The sequence below is a fragment of the Rhinoraja longicauda genome, chromosome 6 (genome assembly GCF_053455715.1).
Source record: "Rhinoraja longicauda isolate Sanriku21f chromosome 6, sRhiLon1.1, whole genome shotgun sequence".
Lineage (NCBI taxonomy): Eukaryota > Metazoa > Chordata > Chondrichthyes > Rajiformes > Arhynchobatidae > Rhinoraja > Rhinoraja longicauda.
Window position 1 is genome coordinate 1060589 of NC_135958.1, and position 21425 is coordinate 1082013.

The window sequence follows — 21425 nt, forward strand, 5'->3', positions numbered from 1 at the left end:
AAAAACACAACTTTAAAAAACAATCAGTTGCTTTTCGCACAAAGTAGCCCATCGCACCCAAGCATTGTGACGTCACAAGCTGAAGACCTTGAAAAAAAAGGTTAAAAATAAAAAAATGTAAATTTGTAAAGAGCAGACACCCAATAGCAGCTGCTTGTCCATTGTGACATCACACGCTGAATACCGCGGGGGGGGGAAGGGGGGTCAGCTCGAGTTCATCTCACAGGGGCATTGTGACATCACAATGAAGATTAATCCGCACCGCAGCGCCCCCCTTCTGTAAAAACTTCGATAAATCAGGGGGGGCAGCGCTTTAAAACCTCTGTAACTTAAAAAACACGCAACCAAATTAAATGAAAATATCGCGGCCGGTTAGCCGGGAGGTTGGTGATCAAGGCGGTGCAAAAACCGTGGCGCGACTGTTTACCGTTTTGCCGAAATCACTGATACAAATAAACATGTTACAAACATATTGATATATTCACAAGATCTGAGTTTTAATAGTATATAGATAGATAGATGGCATTAAAACCATTCTGTGAACATCAAAATACTGCTGATATTGGATATCTGAAATAAAAACAGAAAAAATATATACATTCTAAAGTTCAGCCAACATTTTTTCAGACTGAGAGACTATCATAATTGCGGTGTTACTTATTAGGTGAGGATCAACTTTATTAAGTCAAGTCAAGTTTATTTGTCATATACACATACACGATGTGCAGTGAAATGAAAGTGGCAATGCCTGCGGATTGTGCAAAAAAGGAATTACAGTTACAGCATCTATCTATCTATCTATATACTACTAAAACTCAGATCTTGTAGCGTTGTATATATATTCCACCGATGTCGGCTGAATACGGCAATTCCGGCAAAACGGTGAACCGTAGCGCCACGGTTTTTGAACCGCCTTAATCAGCATGCGGTTCGCTGCTGGAAAATTGTATTTTTATTTATTTCGGACGCATATTTGTTAAGTTACAGAGGTCTAAAGGTGCTGCCCCCCCTCATTTATCGAAGTTTTGACAGAAGGGGGGCGCTGCGGTCCGGCAGTGCACAGTACGCATGCGCGGAATCTCCTCACTCTGTACTCAGCACGCATGCGCGACATCTCCTCACTCGCACCAAAACAATGGACGCCGTTAGCGGCGCCAGCCCGCGATCACCGGCTCACCTCTCCTCTCTCCCCTTGCTTCTCTCCTCTCTCCCACACCCGGGAGAACATCTCCCCGCTATCCCCCCCCCCCCCCCTCCCCCCTCACTCTCCCCCCTCCACAAATACCGCAACATCTGTCATCACCAAACGGGTAAGAGTGGGGCTGGGGGAGGAGAGAATGGGGGGTGTGGGGACGGGCCCAACGGGCCCGCTTTGAACGGGCACACTTGTTCTAATATACTACTAAAACTCAGATCTTGTAGCGTTGTATATATATTCCACTGATGTCGGCTGAATACGGCAATTCCGGCAAAACGGTGAACCGTAGCGCCACGATTTTTGTGCCGCCTTAATCAGCATGCGGTTCGCTGCTGGAAAATGATATTATTATTTAATTCGGACGCATATTTTTTAAGTTACAGAGGTTTAAAAGTGCTGCCCCCCCTCATTTATCGAAGTTTTGACAGAAGGGGGGCGCTGCGGTGCGGCAGTGCTCAGTACGCATGCGCGGAATCTCCTCACTCTGTACTCAGCACGCATGCGCGGCATCTCCTCACTCGCACCAAAACAATGGACGCCGTTAGCGGCGCCAGCCCGCGATCACCGGCTCACCTCTCCTCTCTCCCCTTGCTTCTCTCCTCTCTCCCACACCCGGGAGAACATCTCCCCGCTATCGCCCCCCCCCCCCCCCCCCCCCGGGCCTTTGAATGATGCGATCTCCCGAAGCCCCCCCCCCCCCACCGGAATTTTCACTGATCCGATCACCCGCACCCCCCCCCCCCGGGCCTTAAACTGATGCTAAGAGTGTGTCTGGGGAAGAGAAAATGGGGGGGGGGGGCTGAGAATGGGGAATAGGACAACAGGGGTAGTGCGGAGGGGAATTGGTGGTGGGGGAAAGAGGGGTACTGGGAAAAGGGGAGGTCCATATCCCTCCCCTCTCCCCCATCCCTCCCTCCTCCCTCTCTCCCCCCCCCCCTCCCTCCCTCCACAAATACCACCCCATCTCTCATCACCCTCCACCCCTCCCTCCACCCTCCATCCTCAACACATCCCTCCCTCCACCACTCCCTCCCCCTCGATCAGGGGAGAGTGTGGGGAGAGTAAGAGTGGGGCTGGGGGAGGAGAGAATGGGGGGAGTGGGGACGGGCCCAACGGGCCCGCTTTGAACGGGCACACTTGTTCTAGTATACTATTAAAACTCAGATCTTGTATGTTTGTATATATATGTCACTGATTCCGGCTGATTTCGGCAAAACGGTGAACCATACCGCCACGGTTTTTTGTACCGCCGTAATCACCACACGGTTCGCTGCTGGAAAATGATGTTTTTATTTAATTCGGTCGCATATTTTCTAAGTTACAGAGGTTTTAAAGCGCTGCCCCCCCCCCCCCCTTATTGAGGTTTCTATAGGTGGCGCTGCGGTGCGGCTGTGCTCAGTACGCATGCGCGGAATCTCCTCACTCTGCTCAGCACGCATGCGCGGCATCTCCTCACTCGCACCAAAAAAATGGACGCCGTTAGCGGCGCCAGCCCGCGATCACCGGCTCACCTCTCCTCTCTCCCCTTGCTTCTCTCCTCTCTCCCACACCCGGGAGAACATCTCCCCGCTATCCCACCCCCCGGGCCTTTGAATGATGCGATCTCCCGCACACCCCCCCCCCCCCCCCCCACCCGGACCTTTCACTGATCCGATCACCCGCACCCCCCCCCCCCCCCCCCCGGGCCTTTAACTGATGCTAAGAGTGTGTCTGGGGGAGAGAAAATGGTGTGGGGACGGGCCCAACGGGCCCGCTTTGAACGGGCACACTTGTTCTAGTATAAATTAAAGTTAATACAGAGAAGACAAAATTTAGTCCCTGGAGGAAGTTGTTTGTAGGGTTTCACTCAATGTAAGAGCAGGTTCAGCAGGTAGCCTAGTGCCGACAGCTTGTTGCTTCAAGTAAATTCCAGGGTATTTTGTATAAAGTGGAATTTTTCTGAAATGGATATCTATTTCATCCAGTTTCCTGTAAGCAATTTTCATACCCTTAATTTTTCTAATGTTATCTATATACTAAAAGTCTTGTTTGTTTGTTTGTTCCTGAACTACAGCCAAAACGGTGCACGATAGCGCGACAATTTTAGGCCCACCTTACTCACCGCCATCCCTTTGGTGCTAACGGAAGAATTTTTGTTTAAATCTGTGTTATATTTTTAAAGTTATTCACATTTTAAAGTTTAAATCTTTCTCCTAGGGAGGGAGGGGGGAGGGAGGCTGGTTGTTAACTTCATTTATTTATTGTATAGGATTCCCAGCTACCTTGCCATTCTTCAAGAGTTTTTTTCCTACAAATATACATAATTCACATTATAAAAGGTTATCCATGTTCTCATTTAAGAATGTGTCATCATTAGTAATTGTTCAGATTATAGATAGCCACGGTCTGGGTGCTGTTTCTTGTGGCACCCTTTTCATTACAACATGTTAAGCTGAACATAACTTAATTATTTATGCTTTCTATTTTTCAATCATGTCCCTTTTGTCAATGTTGGAACATTAAATCCAATCCAGTAAGGCCATTTAAAAAAATGTTAACACGTGTCTGAATCTTACTGATTGGTTATACTATTCGTTAGTAAGAAAATTTGCAATAGGTTTGTAAAATGAAATTTCTCATTCAGAAATTGATTCTGCTCAAACATATACCAGGTCTCTTGTAAATTATAGCATTTTAGCTGCTACTGATGTCAAGTTAATTAGCTTCTTCCCCATTTTTCTCTGCCCCCTTTCTTAAATAGCTTTGATACATTTGCTATCTTCCCCACTCCATGGGGAGCACTCTGAATTTAAAGCAGCCCAGAAGGTTAAAATAAAATAATTAAATTAAAATTTCCGCTGCTTGAGATGTCAACTTCTTTACATCGGCGAGACCAAATGCAGGCTCGGCGATCGTTTTGCTCAAAACATTCGCTCAGTCTGATCTCCCGGTGACTGAGCACTTCAACTCCCCCTCCCACACTGTATGTTTCTTCTTTTTTTTCCTAATCAGATGTGCAGCACTTTGGTCAACGTGGGTTGTTTTTAAATGTGCTATACAAATAAAATTGACTTGACTTGACTTGACTTGACTCCCAGTCTGACCTTTCTGTCATGGGCCTCCTCCAGTGCCATAGTGAGGCCCACTGGAAATTGGAGGAACAGCACCTCATATTTTGCTTGGGCAGCTTGCAGCCCAGCGGTATGAACATTGACTTCTCCAACTTTAGATAGTTCCTCTGTCCCTCTCTTCCCCTCCCCCTTCCCAGTTCTCCCTCTATCTTCCTGTCTCCACCTATATCCTTCCTTTGTCCCGCCCCCCTGACATCAGTCTGAAGAAGGGTCTCAACCCGAAACATCACCCATTCCTTCTTTCCTGAGATGCTGCCTGACCTGCTGAGTTACTCCAGCATTTTGTGATACCTTAAAATAAAATAAGTTACTTCTTGATCTGACTGGCTCATCTTTCCTTCATGTAAATCTCAGCTCTCTTCATCTCCTCTGATCACCATGCATTGGTGTACATCAGAAAGAATTAATTCCTACAGAAAAAAATAATTTTTACAGGAAAAATTAATTCTTACAAATGTTGTAAATTTGCTTGCATCCAAAAGAACCCTCTTTCCCATTACAGATTTCTATAAATTGGATAAATGTGCTTTTGCCCAGTATCTCAGCCTGTTTCCTTAGGCATGCCTTATCCCCTTGAACTAAGAGTGTACTGTTATCCACATGTGTGAGTAATTTGTAACTATTTAATGAGCTGAAAACATTCATTACTGTAAATCCTCTCACATCTAGAGTCTAAGTGGTTTGCCTGATTGTTTCTGGTCACTTCAGAAAAGCCGGGGATTCAGTTTTTGTATCTGATTGTGGAGGAAATTTTAAATGTATCTCTTCAAAGTAATTTTGCTAAACACAATTATTTATTTTTTTAATTGGATTATTTTGATGGTCAAACTTTGTTTTTTTTCATTCATCCATATTTTAGAGCTTAAGATATAACCTAATATACTGCCCAATTTTTGTATGATAGAATATTTTTGTTGTCATGCAGAGGTCATGATGCAGCTTCACAGGACTTTGGTTAGGCTGGCCGCGTTTGAGCAGAGCATGCAGTTCTGATGGCTGCATTACAGGAAGGATATGGAGGCTTTGGAAAGGGTGTAAAGGGTTAGGCTTACCAGAACGGTGCCTGGATTAGGGGGCATTACTTACAGGGAGAGGCTGGACACACTTGGATTGTTTACTTTGGAACGCCAGGGGTTGTGGGGAGACCAGATAGAAGTATATAAAACTATGGGAGGCATATATAGGGTAGACAGTCAGAACCTTTATTTCCCAGCATGGGAAAATCAAATACAGGGCATAGCTTTTAGGTGAGGGGGGCAATGTTTAAAGTAGATGTGCAGAGTCACTTTATTTTACACAGACGTTAGTGAGTGCCTGGAACGCACTGCTGGGGTTGGTGGTTAAGGCAGATGCGATAGTAGCATTTAAGAGACTTTAGATAGACACATGGATGCGCAAGAAATGGAGCGATATGGATTGTGTGCAGGTAAGTAAACGATGGTGATGGTATCATGTTTAGCACAGACATTGTAGGCCAAAGGTCCTGATGTACTGTTCTATGTTCAATGTTAAATCTTTGGCTTCCATTGAACAACTGGCTGTCTAAAGTCACCCATTTTATTCCTATCTGAATTTTATAATATACTAGTAAATTATTGATCTCATACTCCTTGAGAGGAACTGTGTTTGAATTGAGGAACATGGATCAGAGTCGTGCTTCCAGTGTGATTATATTTATTCCGTATATAAAGTTTCTGTGCAAAGTTGTGAGTGTCCGATTATTAAATTTGCTTCATGTTTTGAAATTGCAGCGATCAACTTAATCTTTGAGTATCAAACCAGTTTTCCCTGCTAGTCGTTATTACAAACAGTACTGGAGATGAGACAAGCAGGACTGATCTTTAAGAACTAATTTTGCCTTTCCATTTGAGTGCCTGGAGATCTGAGTGCATTGACCACCACTGGGTTATTAAGTTATAAAATCCAAGATGTAGAAGAGAGGGGAGAGAAATAAATATTTAAACAGCTCCCATAACTCTCCAAGATGTGCCTGTTGCATGGCGATGATGAGAGGTAATAACAGTCACAATGATGTGATGTCTGAAGAATCAGAATATATTTAAATATATACATTTTTTAGTTTTTTTTTTAGATTTAGAGATACAGCGCAGAAACAGGCCCTTCGGCCCACCGGGTCCGCTCCGCCCTGCGATCCCCGCACATTAACACTATCCTACACCCACTAGCGACAATTTTTACATTTGCCCAGCCAATTAACCTACAAACCTGTACGTCTTTGGAGTGTGGGAGGAAACCGAAGATCTCGGAGAAAACCCACGCAGGTCACGGGGAGAACGTACAAACTCCGTCCAGACGGCGCCCGGAGTCAGGATCGAACCTGAGTCTCCGGCGCTGCATTCGCTGTAAGGCAGCAACTCTACCGCTGCGCCACCGGTGCCGCAAGTACAGTGCATCACAAGTAATTTTTAGTTACCAAAAACGTTTATTTATTCAGAATATTTTGTTACGGCTTACTTATTACAGGCATCATGAAGACCTTTTCAATACAAATATTAGTGTGACCTCTACAAAAACTCTTTTGCAAAGCAGTTTGGAACACATTGGAATAGTTTGCAAACATTGATTGAGTAGCAGTACTAATAGTCCTCCTCTGCTGATCTCATCTCAGCTGGGTTCCCAGACAAAATGAAAGTAGAGGATAAGGAAATAACTGCAGATGCTGGTACAAATTGATTTATTCACAAAATGCTGGAGTAACTCAGCAGGTCGGGCAGCATCTCGGGAGAGAAGGAATGGGTGACGTTTCATGTCGAGACCCTTCTTCAGTCTGAAGAAGAGTCTCGACCCGAAACGTCACCCATTCCTTCTCCCGAGATGCTGCCCGACCTGCTGAGTTACTCCAGCATTTTGTGAATAAATCGAAAGTAGAGGATAGTCAGTCAAAACAAAGTCACAATAAATGAAATGGGGTGTGTTTGTGCATAACCTAGTAATTAACAATAGGTGGTTTTAGCAAAATTGTTGGGGGAACGTTAGACGTGCACTCTGGCATTTGGAGTTGTAAATGTAAACAGAATTTGGAAACGTTGTTACAAACAGCAAGTACAAGAGCTGGAATGTTAGTAAAAAGTCAATTAAGCAATATGCAATCAGCAACTAAATCAATTTTGTTTATTTAAATCTTAGCATTGCCGCCCACTATTAGTTTTCCAAGATTGTTCTACTGGCGATGCCACCAATAGACAATAGGTGCAGGAGTAGGCCATTCGGCCATTCGGCCCTTCGAGCCAGCACCGCCATTCAATGTGATCATGGCTGATCATTCTCAATCAGTACCCCGTTCCTGCCTTCTCCCCTGACTCCGCTATCCTTAAGAGCTCTCTCTTGAATGCATTCAGAGAATTTGCCTCCACTGCCTTCTGAGGCAGAGAATTCCACAGATTCACAACTCTCTGACTCTCTGACTGAAAATGTTTTTCCTCATCTCCGTTCTAAATGGCCGACCCCTTATTCTTAAACTGTGGCCTCTTGTTCTGGACTCCCCCAACATTGGGAACATGTTTCCTGCCTCTAACGTGTCCAATCCCTTAATAATTTTATACGTTTCGATAAGATCCCCTCTCAGCCTTCTAAATTCCAGTGTACCACACACCTAACAGCACAATAAGTATTTTTGAAGGTAATTAGAGATTTCATAAATATGATTCGCAACAATATCGAGTTTTATTTATCAATTATTTTTTCTTTATTTCTAGTTAAAACGTGACTGCAAAACCAGTGATGTAACTCTATTTCAACATGCAACAGTGATAGCTTCAGAATTAGTTTGCTGGATTATGATTTTAATTTTTATGTACTATTTTCTTGGAAATTGTGAAAAATAGTAGAAACACAAATATTTAGAAATAAAATATAGTATTTTAATTAATATATTTACAGCAAGACCAGTTTGGCATGTATGCTTTATACAGCAAGAACAAGCCTAAATCTGATGCCCTACTAACCAGCTATGGGAACAGTTTTTTTAAGGTAAGCTCTTCATATGTTACACAAACAGTCTCATCGTATTAGGAAAACCCTTGCAAACCGATGACACTGCCACATTTTAGTCAGTGGTGCTTTTCGAGGATTTGTCATTTTAAAGGTCACAATGAGGTGCTTATTTTACGGTGCTTTGAAACATGATTATTTGCTGTTTACACAGTATCACAATTTACTTGACCTATCATGAACAAGCCAATCGTGAAGGAACATGGCAGCCTTTCCCCACCACTTTGCACTGGGTCTGTGGCCCTGCAGATCACGGCTATTCATCTATCCCACAGTTACTGTTTAAAAAAGCTTGCCCCACTCATCTCCCTTTTAACATTTCCTCTCTTGCCTTAAGGCTAGGCGCTCTGGTATTTGACATTTCTGTCATCAACAAAGATTCTGATTGTCTACCCCATATATTCCTCTAATCATTTTATAAACTTCTCTCAGGTCTCCCCTCAGCATCTGATGCTCCAGGAAAAGCAATCCAAGTTTGTCCAACCTCTCCTCACAACTAATACCCTCGAATGCAGGCAGCAAAAACATCTTCTGCGCCCTCTTCAGAGCCTCCACATATTTTCTACAATGGGGTGATCAAAATGGTACACAATGTTCCAAATACAGACTAACCATTTTTTAATAAAGCTGCAGTATGACTTGCTGACTGATTTACTACGTGCCCTGACCAGTGAAGGCAAGCACACCATATGCACTTCTCGCCATCCTATCTATTTGTGTTGCTACTTTCAGGAAGCTATGGGTTTGGATCACAAAATCCCTCTGTACATCAATGTTAATGGTTCTGCGACTAACTGTTTACTTTCCTCTTACATTTGACCTCCAGAAGTGTAACGCTGCCCGGATTAAACTCCATTCGCTGTTTCTCGTCATATCCATAACTGATCTATTTAGTGCTGTATATGTCCTCCCTAATGCTTCCACCGATTACTTTAATTCTATGCCTCCATGTCATTGAATTTGCTGTTCAGGAAAAATGACTTTCTTCTTTATCTAGGAACTTCATAATGTTCTTCACCTAAATTATGTCTCCCCCCACCTCTTATGTTATAAAGGAAAGGGCCACAACCTATCCATTCTTAGAGCAAATACTTTCTGATCCTGGAAACATTTTTGTAAATCCCTTCTGCACCCTCCCAGGTGCAATCTTGTCTTTCCTGTCATGTGGTGACCAGGGATGTATGCCTACTCAAGATGGGTTCTAACTAATGTTTTATAGAGTTTGGCCATAACCTCATTGTTCTTACATTCTCTGCTTCAGTGAATACAGCCTCACAAATGCCTTTTTAATCACCCCATTGGCCTTTGTTGCAGCATTAAAGATCTGTGTACTTACATGCCCTCATCCCTTTGTTTCTTCACTCAGTATCCATCTTTCTATTGTATTTCCCCTTGTGTTATTGTGTTAATACCCAGATCGGTTAACTTTGGATTGAATTTCATTTGGTGCATTTCTGCACAATTGACCAGAGCATCTATATCTTCGAATAGTTTAATGATGTGGTGGTAGAAGAAGATATGACAGCAATGTTTAAGAGACATTTAGGCAGGCAATGAACAGGTAGGGAATAGAAGGTTAAAGCCCACATACAGCTGCAGTTTAAATTAGCATCAAGGTCAGCACAGTCATCTTGGGCGGAAGGGCCCATTCCTGTGTTGCACTGTTCCGTGTAACTCTGCCATGCACCCAGACTTAAGGTACCAAGCAACATCTAGATTGGTGGAGCTCTGCACCATCCAGCACCAACTGCTCCACCATTTGGGAGCCTCCTGCAGCTACAACAAGCCCCTTCTTTGGTTCTGATATTTGTCTTTATATATTACAAAACCTCTGAGAGAAAAACATTGCGTTACGGTTTGAAGTGATCAACCCCTTAAGTTTTAGGTTTGTCCCCTTGTTCATGAGTAAAAACATCTCAACAATTACCCTGTCAAGCTCACTTAAGATCTAATATGTTTGATTAAGGTCATCCTTCATTCTTCTCAACTCCAAGGAATGCAGGCCCAAAATGTCTAGTTTCCGTGATCGGACATTTCATACGAGGAATTAAAATGCTTCAGGGCACTAAATCATTTTCTTTTGGTAAGGGAGACTGAATTGTGCGTAGAATTCTGGACATAACCTCACCATCATCCTACACAACTGGGAGAGGCTTTCTTTCCATTCTTACACTCCAACCCCGTCTCATTAAAGGCCGACATGCGATTTGCTTTCTTAATCACTTATTGGACCTGCCTGATTTTTGTGATAATGCAGTAGAATACCTCGATCTCTTTGAACTTTGGAGACTTTCCATTTAGATAATCTGTCTTTTGATTCCTCTTATTGAAATACTTCTCCATATTAAACTCCATTTGCCAGTTTTTTATCCAAGCACTCAATCTATCTGTATCCTGTTGCAGAATCACAATGTCTTTTGTATTTGGCATCCCCATCCTTTTTCTTTGTGAAAACCTTTTCATTCTGAAACATTGTTACGCTTTGAATGGCTCCCTCCCCTTGTTCTGAAATGAATTTACTGTAATTATTTCCCTATCCAATTTTGTTAAATCACAAACCATTCTAATAAAATTAACAATACCTTCATTTAGAATTTTGAATTCATTTTTTCCTTTTCTATCATTATGCTACGATTATGAAGTACAATCACTACCTCAAAAGCCTTCTTCCATTGGCACTCCTTCCACCTGTCCAACTTCACACCTTCAAGCTAAATCCAGAATTGCAGTCCTTTCTTATCAGCTTGCTTTATTCTGGATTGTTTTAAATCTCCTGGATGCATTGATTCTACATGTTATACTGAGTGTCTCCTAGTCAGTATCAAGGCAGTTAAATATCACCCTGTATTTTCCAAGTCTGTGAATGTGCTGTGTACCTACTGTGGGCCCTGTCTTAGTTTAAATCTATACCTTCATTTGCCGATCCTCTACATTTCTTCACACAGTGTCGTTATTTTGTTAACTAATAATGCTACACTCTTGTTCTCCCTTTCTCATTGGAAAACCACTGTTTTGTTTTTTTTGCACGGCCTTTTGTCCATTTGTATAGCTTGATTGTACTTGTGTATCATATGATCTGACTGGATACTGTACTGGATACTGTATATGTGACAGCCATAAACAAAACTAATACCAACCCATCTGTCACTCTTGCCTTTCTTTGAGCCACATTTCTTAGGCAAGCATTAATGTTTTTATTATATCTGTCCTTAATTGTTCATTTGTTTGGCATTTTAGCACCGTTGCTTACGTTAGTTTTTATGTTATTTTAGCACAAGCAACAACAACTGGGCGATAAGATGAATTTGGCTTCCTATCTGCTGAAACCTATCCAGCGAATGAGCAAATATGCCCTTTTACTAAAGGATTTGATCAAGGAATGCACTGAGGTTCAGGAACAGGAGCTGAACAATCTCAGAGCCGCAGAAGAAATGGTGAAATTTCAGCTTCAACACGGCAATGATCTGTTGGCGATGGATGCAATTAGGAATTGTGATGTAAGCCTAACATTGACTCCCTTAATTTGCAAATGTTGTTTTACTAAATTGTGCCTGTTTAGTTTTAACTAAGCATTAGATAAAGTTTCAGTTTAAAAACTAATTCAGCAGTAATGGGAACTATCAAGACTGAAAGGTGATGCTGAGTGATTAGTCAGATTTTGAGCCTTTAAGACAGTAAATTAAATTCCTGAATTATTTTGAGAGGATTCATGACAAAAGCAAAGACAAGGGACAGAAGGAAGAATAGGCCAGAACTTGCTTTGGTTGGTTAACTAATGACACACTTGATAGGTAAAAACTTTGGATTCACTTTCAATGGAATTGTTCTCTCAACTGACTTGATCAGAGTGAAAATTTGCAATGGTAAGGCCATGCAAGATGATTGCTATCCGGGTGAGAATGTAGTTGGAATTAGGGGCTGCAGAAAAGTTCCATCCATGAAAATCTAAAACAAAGTTCCCTTGCAGCTGGTCAAACCATGCCCCTGGCCAAGCTAAATTTCAAACTTGTCAGTACGTTGTGACTGCTTCTGCCAAAATGCAGAACTATGTGGCACATAAGTCTAAAATTTGTGGAATCAATTAGGTATAGAAAACTTAACAATGCACTTAACAGGCTAATTAAATTCAAATCAAATGTACTTCTGCAGAAACTTTGAAGTAATTCATGCTATGGGGAGCCTGATTCCCCAACTAGCCAATTGAGCCAAGAGAATTTATTCACTGATGTTTCCCAGTTTGAGAAAATGTCCTTGTAATGTGGTAGCAGGCAGGATGATTGGGAAATTTGCAACCAATAACCCATCCACTTCACTGCCAAAGTGACTTGGATGAAGGCACCAAATCTGGCCTGTCCACAGTGTTAATTATAATTTAACTAGTCTGGGGCATCAGTTACTGAGTTTTATTTCCATGATAGCTGATAAGTGAATTTTTAATACTGATATGGAAAAGCACTTCAAGCTGAAGTATACCCAAGGCAATCTGACCATGTGTCCATTCCAATCCATCCTGATGTACTCATTTTGCTGAAAATGTAATCGGAAGCATATATATTATGCACACCTTAAAACTGATATCAGTTTTCCTGTTATGCCAGATATTCATATTTTCAAAATGGCTACTCTAATCGTTTTCTGCATAATAGGGTTTTTTTTATCCAGTGTCTATTAAGACAAAGGAACAACTCCATTCTGTAATGGGACGTCCATGCAAGTCAATCTAAGGGAGAGTGGTATCTCTGCATAAATATATATTTGGTAAAGAGCTCTACATTACACTGTGACTTGCATAAAATCATGGGCAGCAGGAAAGTAGGCTGCAAAGTGTGGAAAAACAGCAGTTTTATACTAAGTTGCATCTCATGTTTTAAATGGTAAAACAGTTTGATGATTTGAAGGACGACGCATTGGTGCAGTGGTAGAGCTGTGGTCTGTGTGGAGCTTGTACGTTCTCCCTGTGACCACATGGGTTTTCTCCAGGTGCCCCGGTTTCCTCCAACATTTGTAAAATAATCGGCTTATGTAAATTGTCCCGAGTGTGTAGGATGGAACTAGTATACGGGGGATCATTGGGCACGGATACAGGGGATCATTGGGCACGGATACAGGGGATCATTGGGCACGGATACAGGGGGTCATTGGGCACGTATACGGGGGGTCATTGGGCACGGATACGGGGGGTCATTGGGCACGGATACAGGGGATCATTGGGCACGGATACAGGGGGTCATTGGGCACGGATACGGGGGGTCATTGGGCACGGATACGGGGGATCATTGGTCAGCACGGATACAGGGGGTCATTGGGCACGGATACAGGGGGTCATTGGGCACGGATACGGGGGGTCATTGGGCACGGATACGGGGGGTCATTGGGCACGGATACAGGGGGTCATTGGGCACGGATACAGGGGGTCATTGGGCACGGATACGGGGGGTCATTGGGCACGGATACGGGGGATCATTGGTCAGCACGGATACAGGGGGTCATTGGGCACGGATACAGGGGGTCATTGGGCACGGATACGGGGGTCATTGGGCACGGATACGGGGGGTCATTGGGCACGGATACAGGGGGTCATTGGGCAGGGATACAGGGGGTCATTGTGCACGGATACGGGGGGTCATTGGGCACGGATACGGGGGATCATTGGTCAGCACGGATACAGGGGGTCATTGGGCACGGATACAGGGGGTCATTGGGCACGGATACAGGGGATCATTGGGCACGGATACAGGGGATCATTGGGCACGGATACGGGGGGTCATTGGGCACGGATACGGGGGGTCATTGGGCACGGATATGGGGGATCATTGGGCACGGATACAGGGGATCATTGGGCATGGATACGGGGGATCATTGGGCACGGATACAGGGGATCATTGGGCATGGATACGGGGGATCATTGGGCACGGATACAGGGGATCATTGGGCACGGATACGGGGGATCATTGGGCACGGATACAGGGGATCATTGGGCATGGATACGGGGGATCATTGGGCACGGATACAGGGGATCATTGGGCACGGATACAGGGGATCATTGGGCACGGATACGGGGGATCATTGGGCACGGATACAGGGGATCATTGGGCATGGATACAGGGGATCATTGGGCACGGATACGGGGGGTCATTGGGCACGGATACGGGGGGTCATTGGGCACGGATACAGGGGATCATTGGTCAGCACGGATACGGGGGGTCATTGGGCACGGATACTGGGGATCATTGGGCACGGATACAGGGGATCATTGGTCAGCACGGATACAGGGGATCATTGGGCACGGATACAGGGGATCATTGGGCACGGATACGGGGGATCATTGGGCACGGATACAGGGGATCATTGGGCACGGATACGGGGGATCATTGGTCAGCACGGATACAGGGGATCATTGGGCACGGATACGGGGGGTCATTGGGCACGGATACAGGGGATCATTGGGCACGGATACGGGGGGTCATTGGGCACGGATACAGGGGATCATTGGGCACGGATACGGGGGGGTCATTGGGCACGGATACAGGGGATCATTGGTCAGCACGGATACGGGGGGTCATTGGGCACGGATATGGGGGGGTCATTGGGCACGGATACGGGGGATCATTGGGCACGGATACAGGGGGTCATTGGGCACGGATACAGGGGGTCATTGGTCGGCACGGGCCAAAAGACCTGTTTCCATGCTGCATCTCTAAAACTAAGAACTATTGGTTCAAATTTGTAATATTTCATGGTTTCATCGTGTATATTTTGTCTTTTGGCATGTCAGGTATCTGGGTTGTCAATTAGTGCCTTTCTCTGCAGTATCTGTTTTTGTTAGTGTGCATTTATGCAAGCTTCACCGTGAATGCTTTCACAAATTTGGATTGAACTTTGTTTCTTTTTCCACAATGATTTTATGTCAAATCTATTGAATCTTCTCATGGGAAAGTTGATCATAAAATACTTAGAAGAAACAAGAACAGGAAATGAGGAGAATTTACCGAACTAAAAGCATTCATTTCGTCATCAAGTTTTATTCTGATTTACAAGAAAGTAAATGGCAGGATAATAAAAGCAATTTCTTTAAATCATATTGAACAGGTGAACTTGAAGGAGCAGGGACAACTGGTTCGCCAAGACGAGTTCGTTATCTGGTCTGGGCGCAAGAAGTATCTACGACATGTTTTTCTATTTGAAGATCTAATCCTTTTCAGCAAACCTAAACGGATTGATGGTGGATTTGATGTCTATATCTACAAGTGTTCCTTTAAAGTAAGGAAATGTTGCTTAATCTCTAATGAATTTAGTTGCTGTGTAATTATCATGTCTTGATAGCTTCGCTAATGAAAGTTGTAAGAAGCCACATAACAGTAAAGTTGTCTTTCAATTTTACTAAAATTGGAAATTTCCTTGTGTTTCTCATGACAGAATTGTGAATGTAGATTATTAACAACAGATTGAAATCTAAATTAGAGCTTAATGGTATATCAAAGAATGAAATTGGCCACCGAGAATTGTTCCGTTATGTAAATCATATTGAGCTTTTTTGATATACTTTGCGCAGATCACTAAAATGAGTAAATAGCTGGGACATTTTGTGTTTATAGACGGCAGATATTGGCCTGACTGAAAATAGTGGTGAGGGTGGAATACGATTTGAAATCTGGTTTCGGCGTCGGAAATCCAGTGATACCTATATACTTCAGGCAAGTTCTCAAGAAGTTAAACAGACCTGGACAAAAGATATAACAAGCATTTTATGGCAACAAGCCAACAGAAATAAAGGTAATGAACGGAAAGATTTATTGTTCCATGCTTCAGGGAGAGTTTTTCTGTTTACTGATAATTGTTTGTTAACCAGAGATATTAAGAGTATGGGGAAATTTTAGTTTATGTCAGCCATGACCTATCTCATTGAATGGCAGAACCAAAGGTAGGCACAAAGTGCTGGAGTAACTCAGAAGGGCAGGCAGCATCTGTGGAGAAAAAGGTTGGATGGAAGAGAACTTCTTCAAAGTAGGCATACCTTGAGGAGATTTTGCCGTGGAAGTATCAATTAGAAGAGCTAAACAACAGGCAAACTGCTGGAGAAACTCAGTGAGTAAAGGCAGCAACTATGGAGGGAAGTGGATAGACAATGTTTCAGCACTGACCCACTGAGTTCCTCCAGCAGTTTGTTTTATGCATAAAAGTCCAGCATCTGAAGTCTTGTATGTCTCTGAAACCCAGCTATCTTTTTTCTGCATCAGTTTACATAAATAGAGATCCGAGGTGCTGGTCTGGGTTTAAAGCCACACAAGTAATTTAGAGAACCAACAAAGAATCTTTTTAAATTTTTAAGTTTTACAGAACAAATTCCAACGGGTACTATGACAGTCTGAAAGTCCTGCTAAAAATGGAAGTGCTTGGTGGAGAAAATGTATTTTGAAGGTCTGAGATGCCCCCTTCAGTTTGTTCAGGACAGCAGGTTGAATGGAAATCTGATATCTCTAGAAACTAATCTATAAAGGGATGTGGAAGGTTAACCATATATAACAATTACAGCACGGAAACAGGCCCGTTCGGCCCTACCAGTCCACGCCGACCACTTTCTCTGACCTAGTCTCATCTACCTGCTCTCAGACCATAACCCTCCAATCCCCTCCCATCCATATACCTATCCAATTTACTCTTAAATAATAAAATCGAGCCTGCCTCCACCACTTCCACCGGAAGCTCATTCCACACAGCCACCACCCTCTGAGTAAATAAGTTACCCCTCGTGTTACCCCTAAACTTTTGTCCCTTAATTCTGAAGTTATGTCCCCTTGTTGGAATCTTCCCCACTCTCAAAGGGAAAAGCCTACCCACATCAACTCTGTCCGTCCATCTTAAATTTTTTAAAACCTCTATCAAGTCCCCCCTCAACCTTCTACGCTCCAAAGAATAAAGACCCAACCTGTTCAACCTCTCTCTGTAGCTTAAGTGCTGAAACCCAGGCAACATTCTAGTAAATCTCCTCTGTACCCTCTCCATTTTGTCGACATCCTTCCTATAATTTGGCGACCAGAACTGCACACCATACTCCAGATTCGGCCTCACCAATGCCCTGTACAATTTCAACATTACATCCCAACTTCTATATTCGATGCTCTGATTTATAAAGGCAAGCATACCAAACGCCTTCTTCACCACCCTATCCACATGAGATTCCACCTTCAGGGAACAATGCACAGTTATTCCCAGATCCCTCTGTTCCACTGCATTCCTCAATTCCCTACCATTTACCCTGTACGTCCTATTTTGATTTGTCCTACCAAAATGCAGCACCTCACACTTATCAGCATTAAACTCCATCTGCCATCTTTCAGCCCACCCTTCCAAAAGGCCTAAGTCTCTCTGTAGACTTTGAAAATCTACTTCATTATTAACTACACCACCTATCTTAGTATCATCTGCATACTTACTAATCCAATTTGCCACACCATCATCCAGATCATTAATGTAAATTACAAACAACAGTGGACCCAACACAGATCCTTGGGGTACTCCACAAGACACTGGCCTCCAACCTGACATACAGTTGTCAACCATTACCCTCTGGTATCTCCCATTCCATAAGTAGTGGGAAAGTATGTGGAAGATGGAGTGTAATGTGAGTTTAAACACATATTGTTTAATCCTACTCCTGATGGAGAAGTTTGTTATGGGCAAATAAAAAATAAGTACTGTAAGCATTCCTTTTGTCTGTTAATTAAGTCCATTTTAATAAATGGCAGCTTCATGGGACATCTCGGCAAGTTGGGCCATAAGTGAACTCCAGAATACTTCCTTTTTCCTGAACAGCCATGAATTCAACTGGAGGAGCTTGAGCAACAGCTGATGTCACTAGGGTATATCCATGATGGGGAGCATCTGGTCACACACTGCAGCTCGAGAATGCAGGGAGTGAGGCAATAAGTGACTGCCCGACAGACAATACAAAAACAGACTGGTTCAGGAGATCCCTGAGGACATCTCTCACTCGTGTTTGGTTCTGATGGGGAGAGGTTTCCCGGGGCAGGGGTGGGGGGGTTTACTCGAACCCAAGACTGAGTAATGAAGTGCTCATAAGAGCTGGATAAATAGAGGTAGTTCTACATTTATCCCTCAAAAAACCTTGTTTTGTTTAGTTTATTTTAGATATACAGCATGGAAACAGGCCCTTCGGCCGACCGAGTCCGCACCAACCAGTGATCCCCGCACATTGACACTATCCCACACACACTAAGGACAATTTTTAAACATTCTTTTATACCAAGCCAATGAACCTACAAATCTGTACATCTTTGGAGTGTGGGAGGAAACAGGAGCACCCTGAGAAAATCCACGTGGTTATTGAGAGAACGTACAAACTCCGTACAGACAGCCTCCTTAGTCGGGATCGAACCCGGGTCTCCGGCGCTGTAAGGCAGCAACTCTACTGCTGTGCATTATAGAAAATTATTTTATAAAAGCTGAAAGTAAACTGAAAGTACAGCAGGCAGTGAAGAAAGCTAATCATAACAATTGGCCTTCTATGCCTGGCTACCTCCTCTGCCTGCACGTCCTCAGCTCCTCATTTAACCCTTAGGCTGCTCAGCTTCCTCGGTCCTCATAGGCCTTGCTCTGGATCAGCCTGTTGTGCCTGCTGTGACGTTTTGATCTCTCCGGGCTCTATGCTCCTTCGCTCCTGCCTGGCATGGCACTGAAGTACTTCGCTGCGAGGCTGCTCCAGCTCAACAACCACTCCACTCCGACATGCATCTCTGCCATCATCAACCACGGACTTCTACGACGACCCAAATACATCCACAGAGGCTCCGGTCACAAGTTTGTCTACTCCCAGACCGGTCACTCCATCCCTGCACTCTGGTCAGCTGATCGGACTTCCACTCGTCCATTACGTCATCACAACAAGGCACACGAGCGTGCCCCCTGTCTACAAGCCCTGACTAAATCACCCGTGTCCATCCACACCACACAAAGCAACATGAAGCTCACTCTGCTCAACATCCGGTCCCTCAACAATAAAAGCCACATTCTAAATGACTTCATCCTGGAAAATAAACTGGACTTCCTCTGTCTGACAGAAACCTGGCAACAACCTCTGGATTACCTCCCACTCAACCTCACTACACCCAACGGATACTCCTACATCAATAAACCACGCTCGGAAGGCCGAGGTGGTGGGATTGCCGTAATTCACCGACAGGACTTCAAGATCAACCTCATCTCCATCTCATCTGCTCCTTCATTTGAACACCTGGCTTTCAAACTCTCTGGCCACACAAAATTAATCATGGCAGTTGTCTACCGCCCTCCCAAACCACACCCATCGTTCCTTTCTGACTTCTCTGACTTTCTGACCCAGTTCTGTTCTCTCTCCCCCTCAATCCTCCTCCTCGGTGATTTCAACATCCATATGGACTCCACTGACTCCACAATAACCGCTGACTTCACTGAAATACTCAACTGCTTTAACCTCACTCAACACGTCAATTTTCCCACCCATAACCGTGGGCACATTCTGGACCTTGTCTGCTCCACTGGACTAAATCTACATCACCTCTCTGGCTCCGACCCCACCCTCTCTGATCACTTAGCCATCACCATGTCTGTCAACATTCCCACCCCAGCTCCAAAGCAAAAACGCAAAATCAACTTCCGTAAGCTGAACTCTGTTTCACCTACCTCGCTCTCATCCTTCCTCTCTGAAATAATGTCCACCTCTCCCTTCGTTGACCTCCACAGCCCCTCTGACCTCACTGACTACTACAACCGCACTCTCTCCTCCTGCCTCGACCAGCTTGCACCTATAAAAACCAAAACAGTTTCCTTCACCCACTCTGCTCCCTGGTTTACCCCTGAACTCCGCGTGATGAAAACTCATGCCCGCCAACTTGAAAGACTCCGCAACAAAACAGGTCTCACAATTCACTCCCAAGCCTACAAAGACCACATGCAGCACTACAAAGATGCCCTCTCCCGCGCCCACTCCACCTACTACTCTCAAATAATTCACTCTGGCTCCGGAAACCCCAAAACACTCTTCTCTACAATAAACAAACTCCTCAGCCCCCTGGACACCATCTCCCAATCATTCACAGTTGACAAATGCACCACTTTCCTTTCATTCTTCCAAAGCAAAATAGACAACATCTACAGCACCTTAACCACCAACGCACCTGCTCCCCCTCAAACCACCTGCCCCCCCCTTATCCTGTCAGCCCCTGCCTCAATTCTCCCCAATCTCCACCACCGACCTCTCTGACCTCTTCACAGGAATAAAAACTGCCACCTGCTCTCTGGACCCTATCCCCTCCAGCTTTGTCAAGGCCTGCCTTCCTGCTCTCTCTCCACTTATCACTGCAACAATAAACTCCTCCCTGTCCACTGGCATCGTCCCGCCATCCCTCAAAATCGCTGCTGTCACCCCCATTCTGAAAAAACCTGGTCTAAACCCTGACACCCCAAACAACTTCAGACCAATCTCCAACCTACCCTTTCTGTCCAAAGTTTTGGAACGTGCTGTAGCTTCCCAACTCAAATACCACCTCTCTACCAATAACCTGTATGAAACTTTCCAATCCGGATTCCGCTCAAACCACTGTACTGAAACTGCGCTCCTCAAAATCACAAACGACATTCTCCTCTCCTCCGACGCTGGCAACCTCAACATCCTCATCCTACTTGACCTCAGCGCCGCCTTTGACACCATAAATCACTCCATTCTCCTCACCCGACTTGAAACCTCCCTTAACATCACTGGCACAGCCCTATCCTGGTTCAAATCTTACCTCTCTGACAGACACTAGTTCATCTCCATTAACAACTGTAAATCCCCCACCGCTCCTCTCCCCCAAGGTGTCCCCCAAGGCTCAGTCCTTGGCCCCCTCCTCTTCATCCTCTACCTGTTCCCCCTTGGTCAATTAATCCGCCGTCATGGTCTCAACTTCCACTGCTTCGCCGATGATATCCAGCTCCTCATCTCCACCAAGTCAATCTCCCCCACCACACACTCTACACTGACAAACTGCATCACTGAAATAAAATCTTGGCTTCAATCAAATTTCCTCAAACTCAATTGCAACAAATCTGAAATCATCGTCATTGGTCCA

At 44.3% G+C, this 21425-nt stretch overlaps 1 protein-coding gene across 1 annotated transcript in view; it reads left to right on the forward strand.

Annotated features, from left to right (window-relative positions):
• plekhg4 (pleckstrin homology domain containing, family G (with RhoGef domain) member 4) overlaps positions 1-21425 on the forward strand; it is a 108565-nt gene that overhangs the window by 75393 nt on the left and 11747 nt on the right. The window contains exons 17-20 of the mRNA XM_078401526.1: positions 8209-8298; positions 11592-11816; positions 15409-15579; positions 15915-16092. Coding sequence (XP_078257652.1) covers positions 8209-8298; positions 11592-11816; positions 15409-15579; positions 15915-16092 — 664 coding nt within the window. The remainder of the gene's footprint in view (positions 1-8208; positions 8299-11591; positions 11817-15408; positions 15580-15914; positions 16093-21425) is intronic.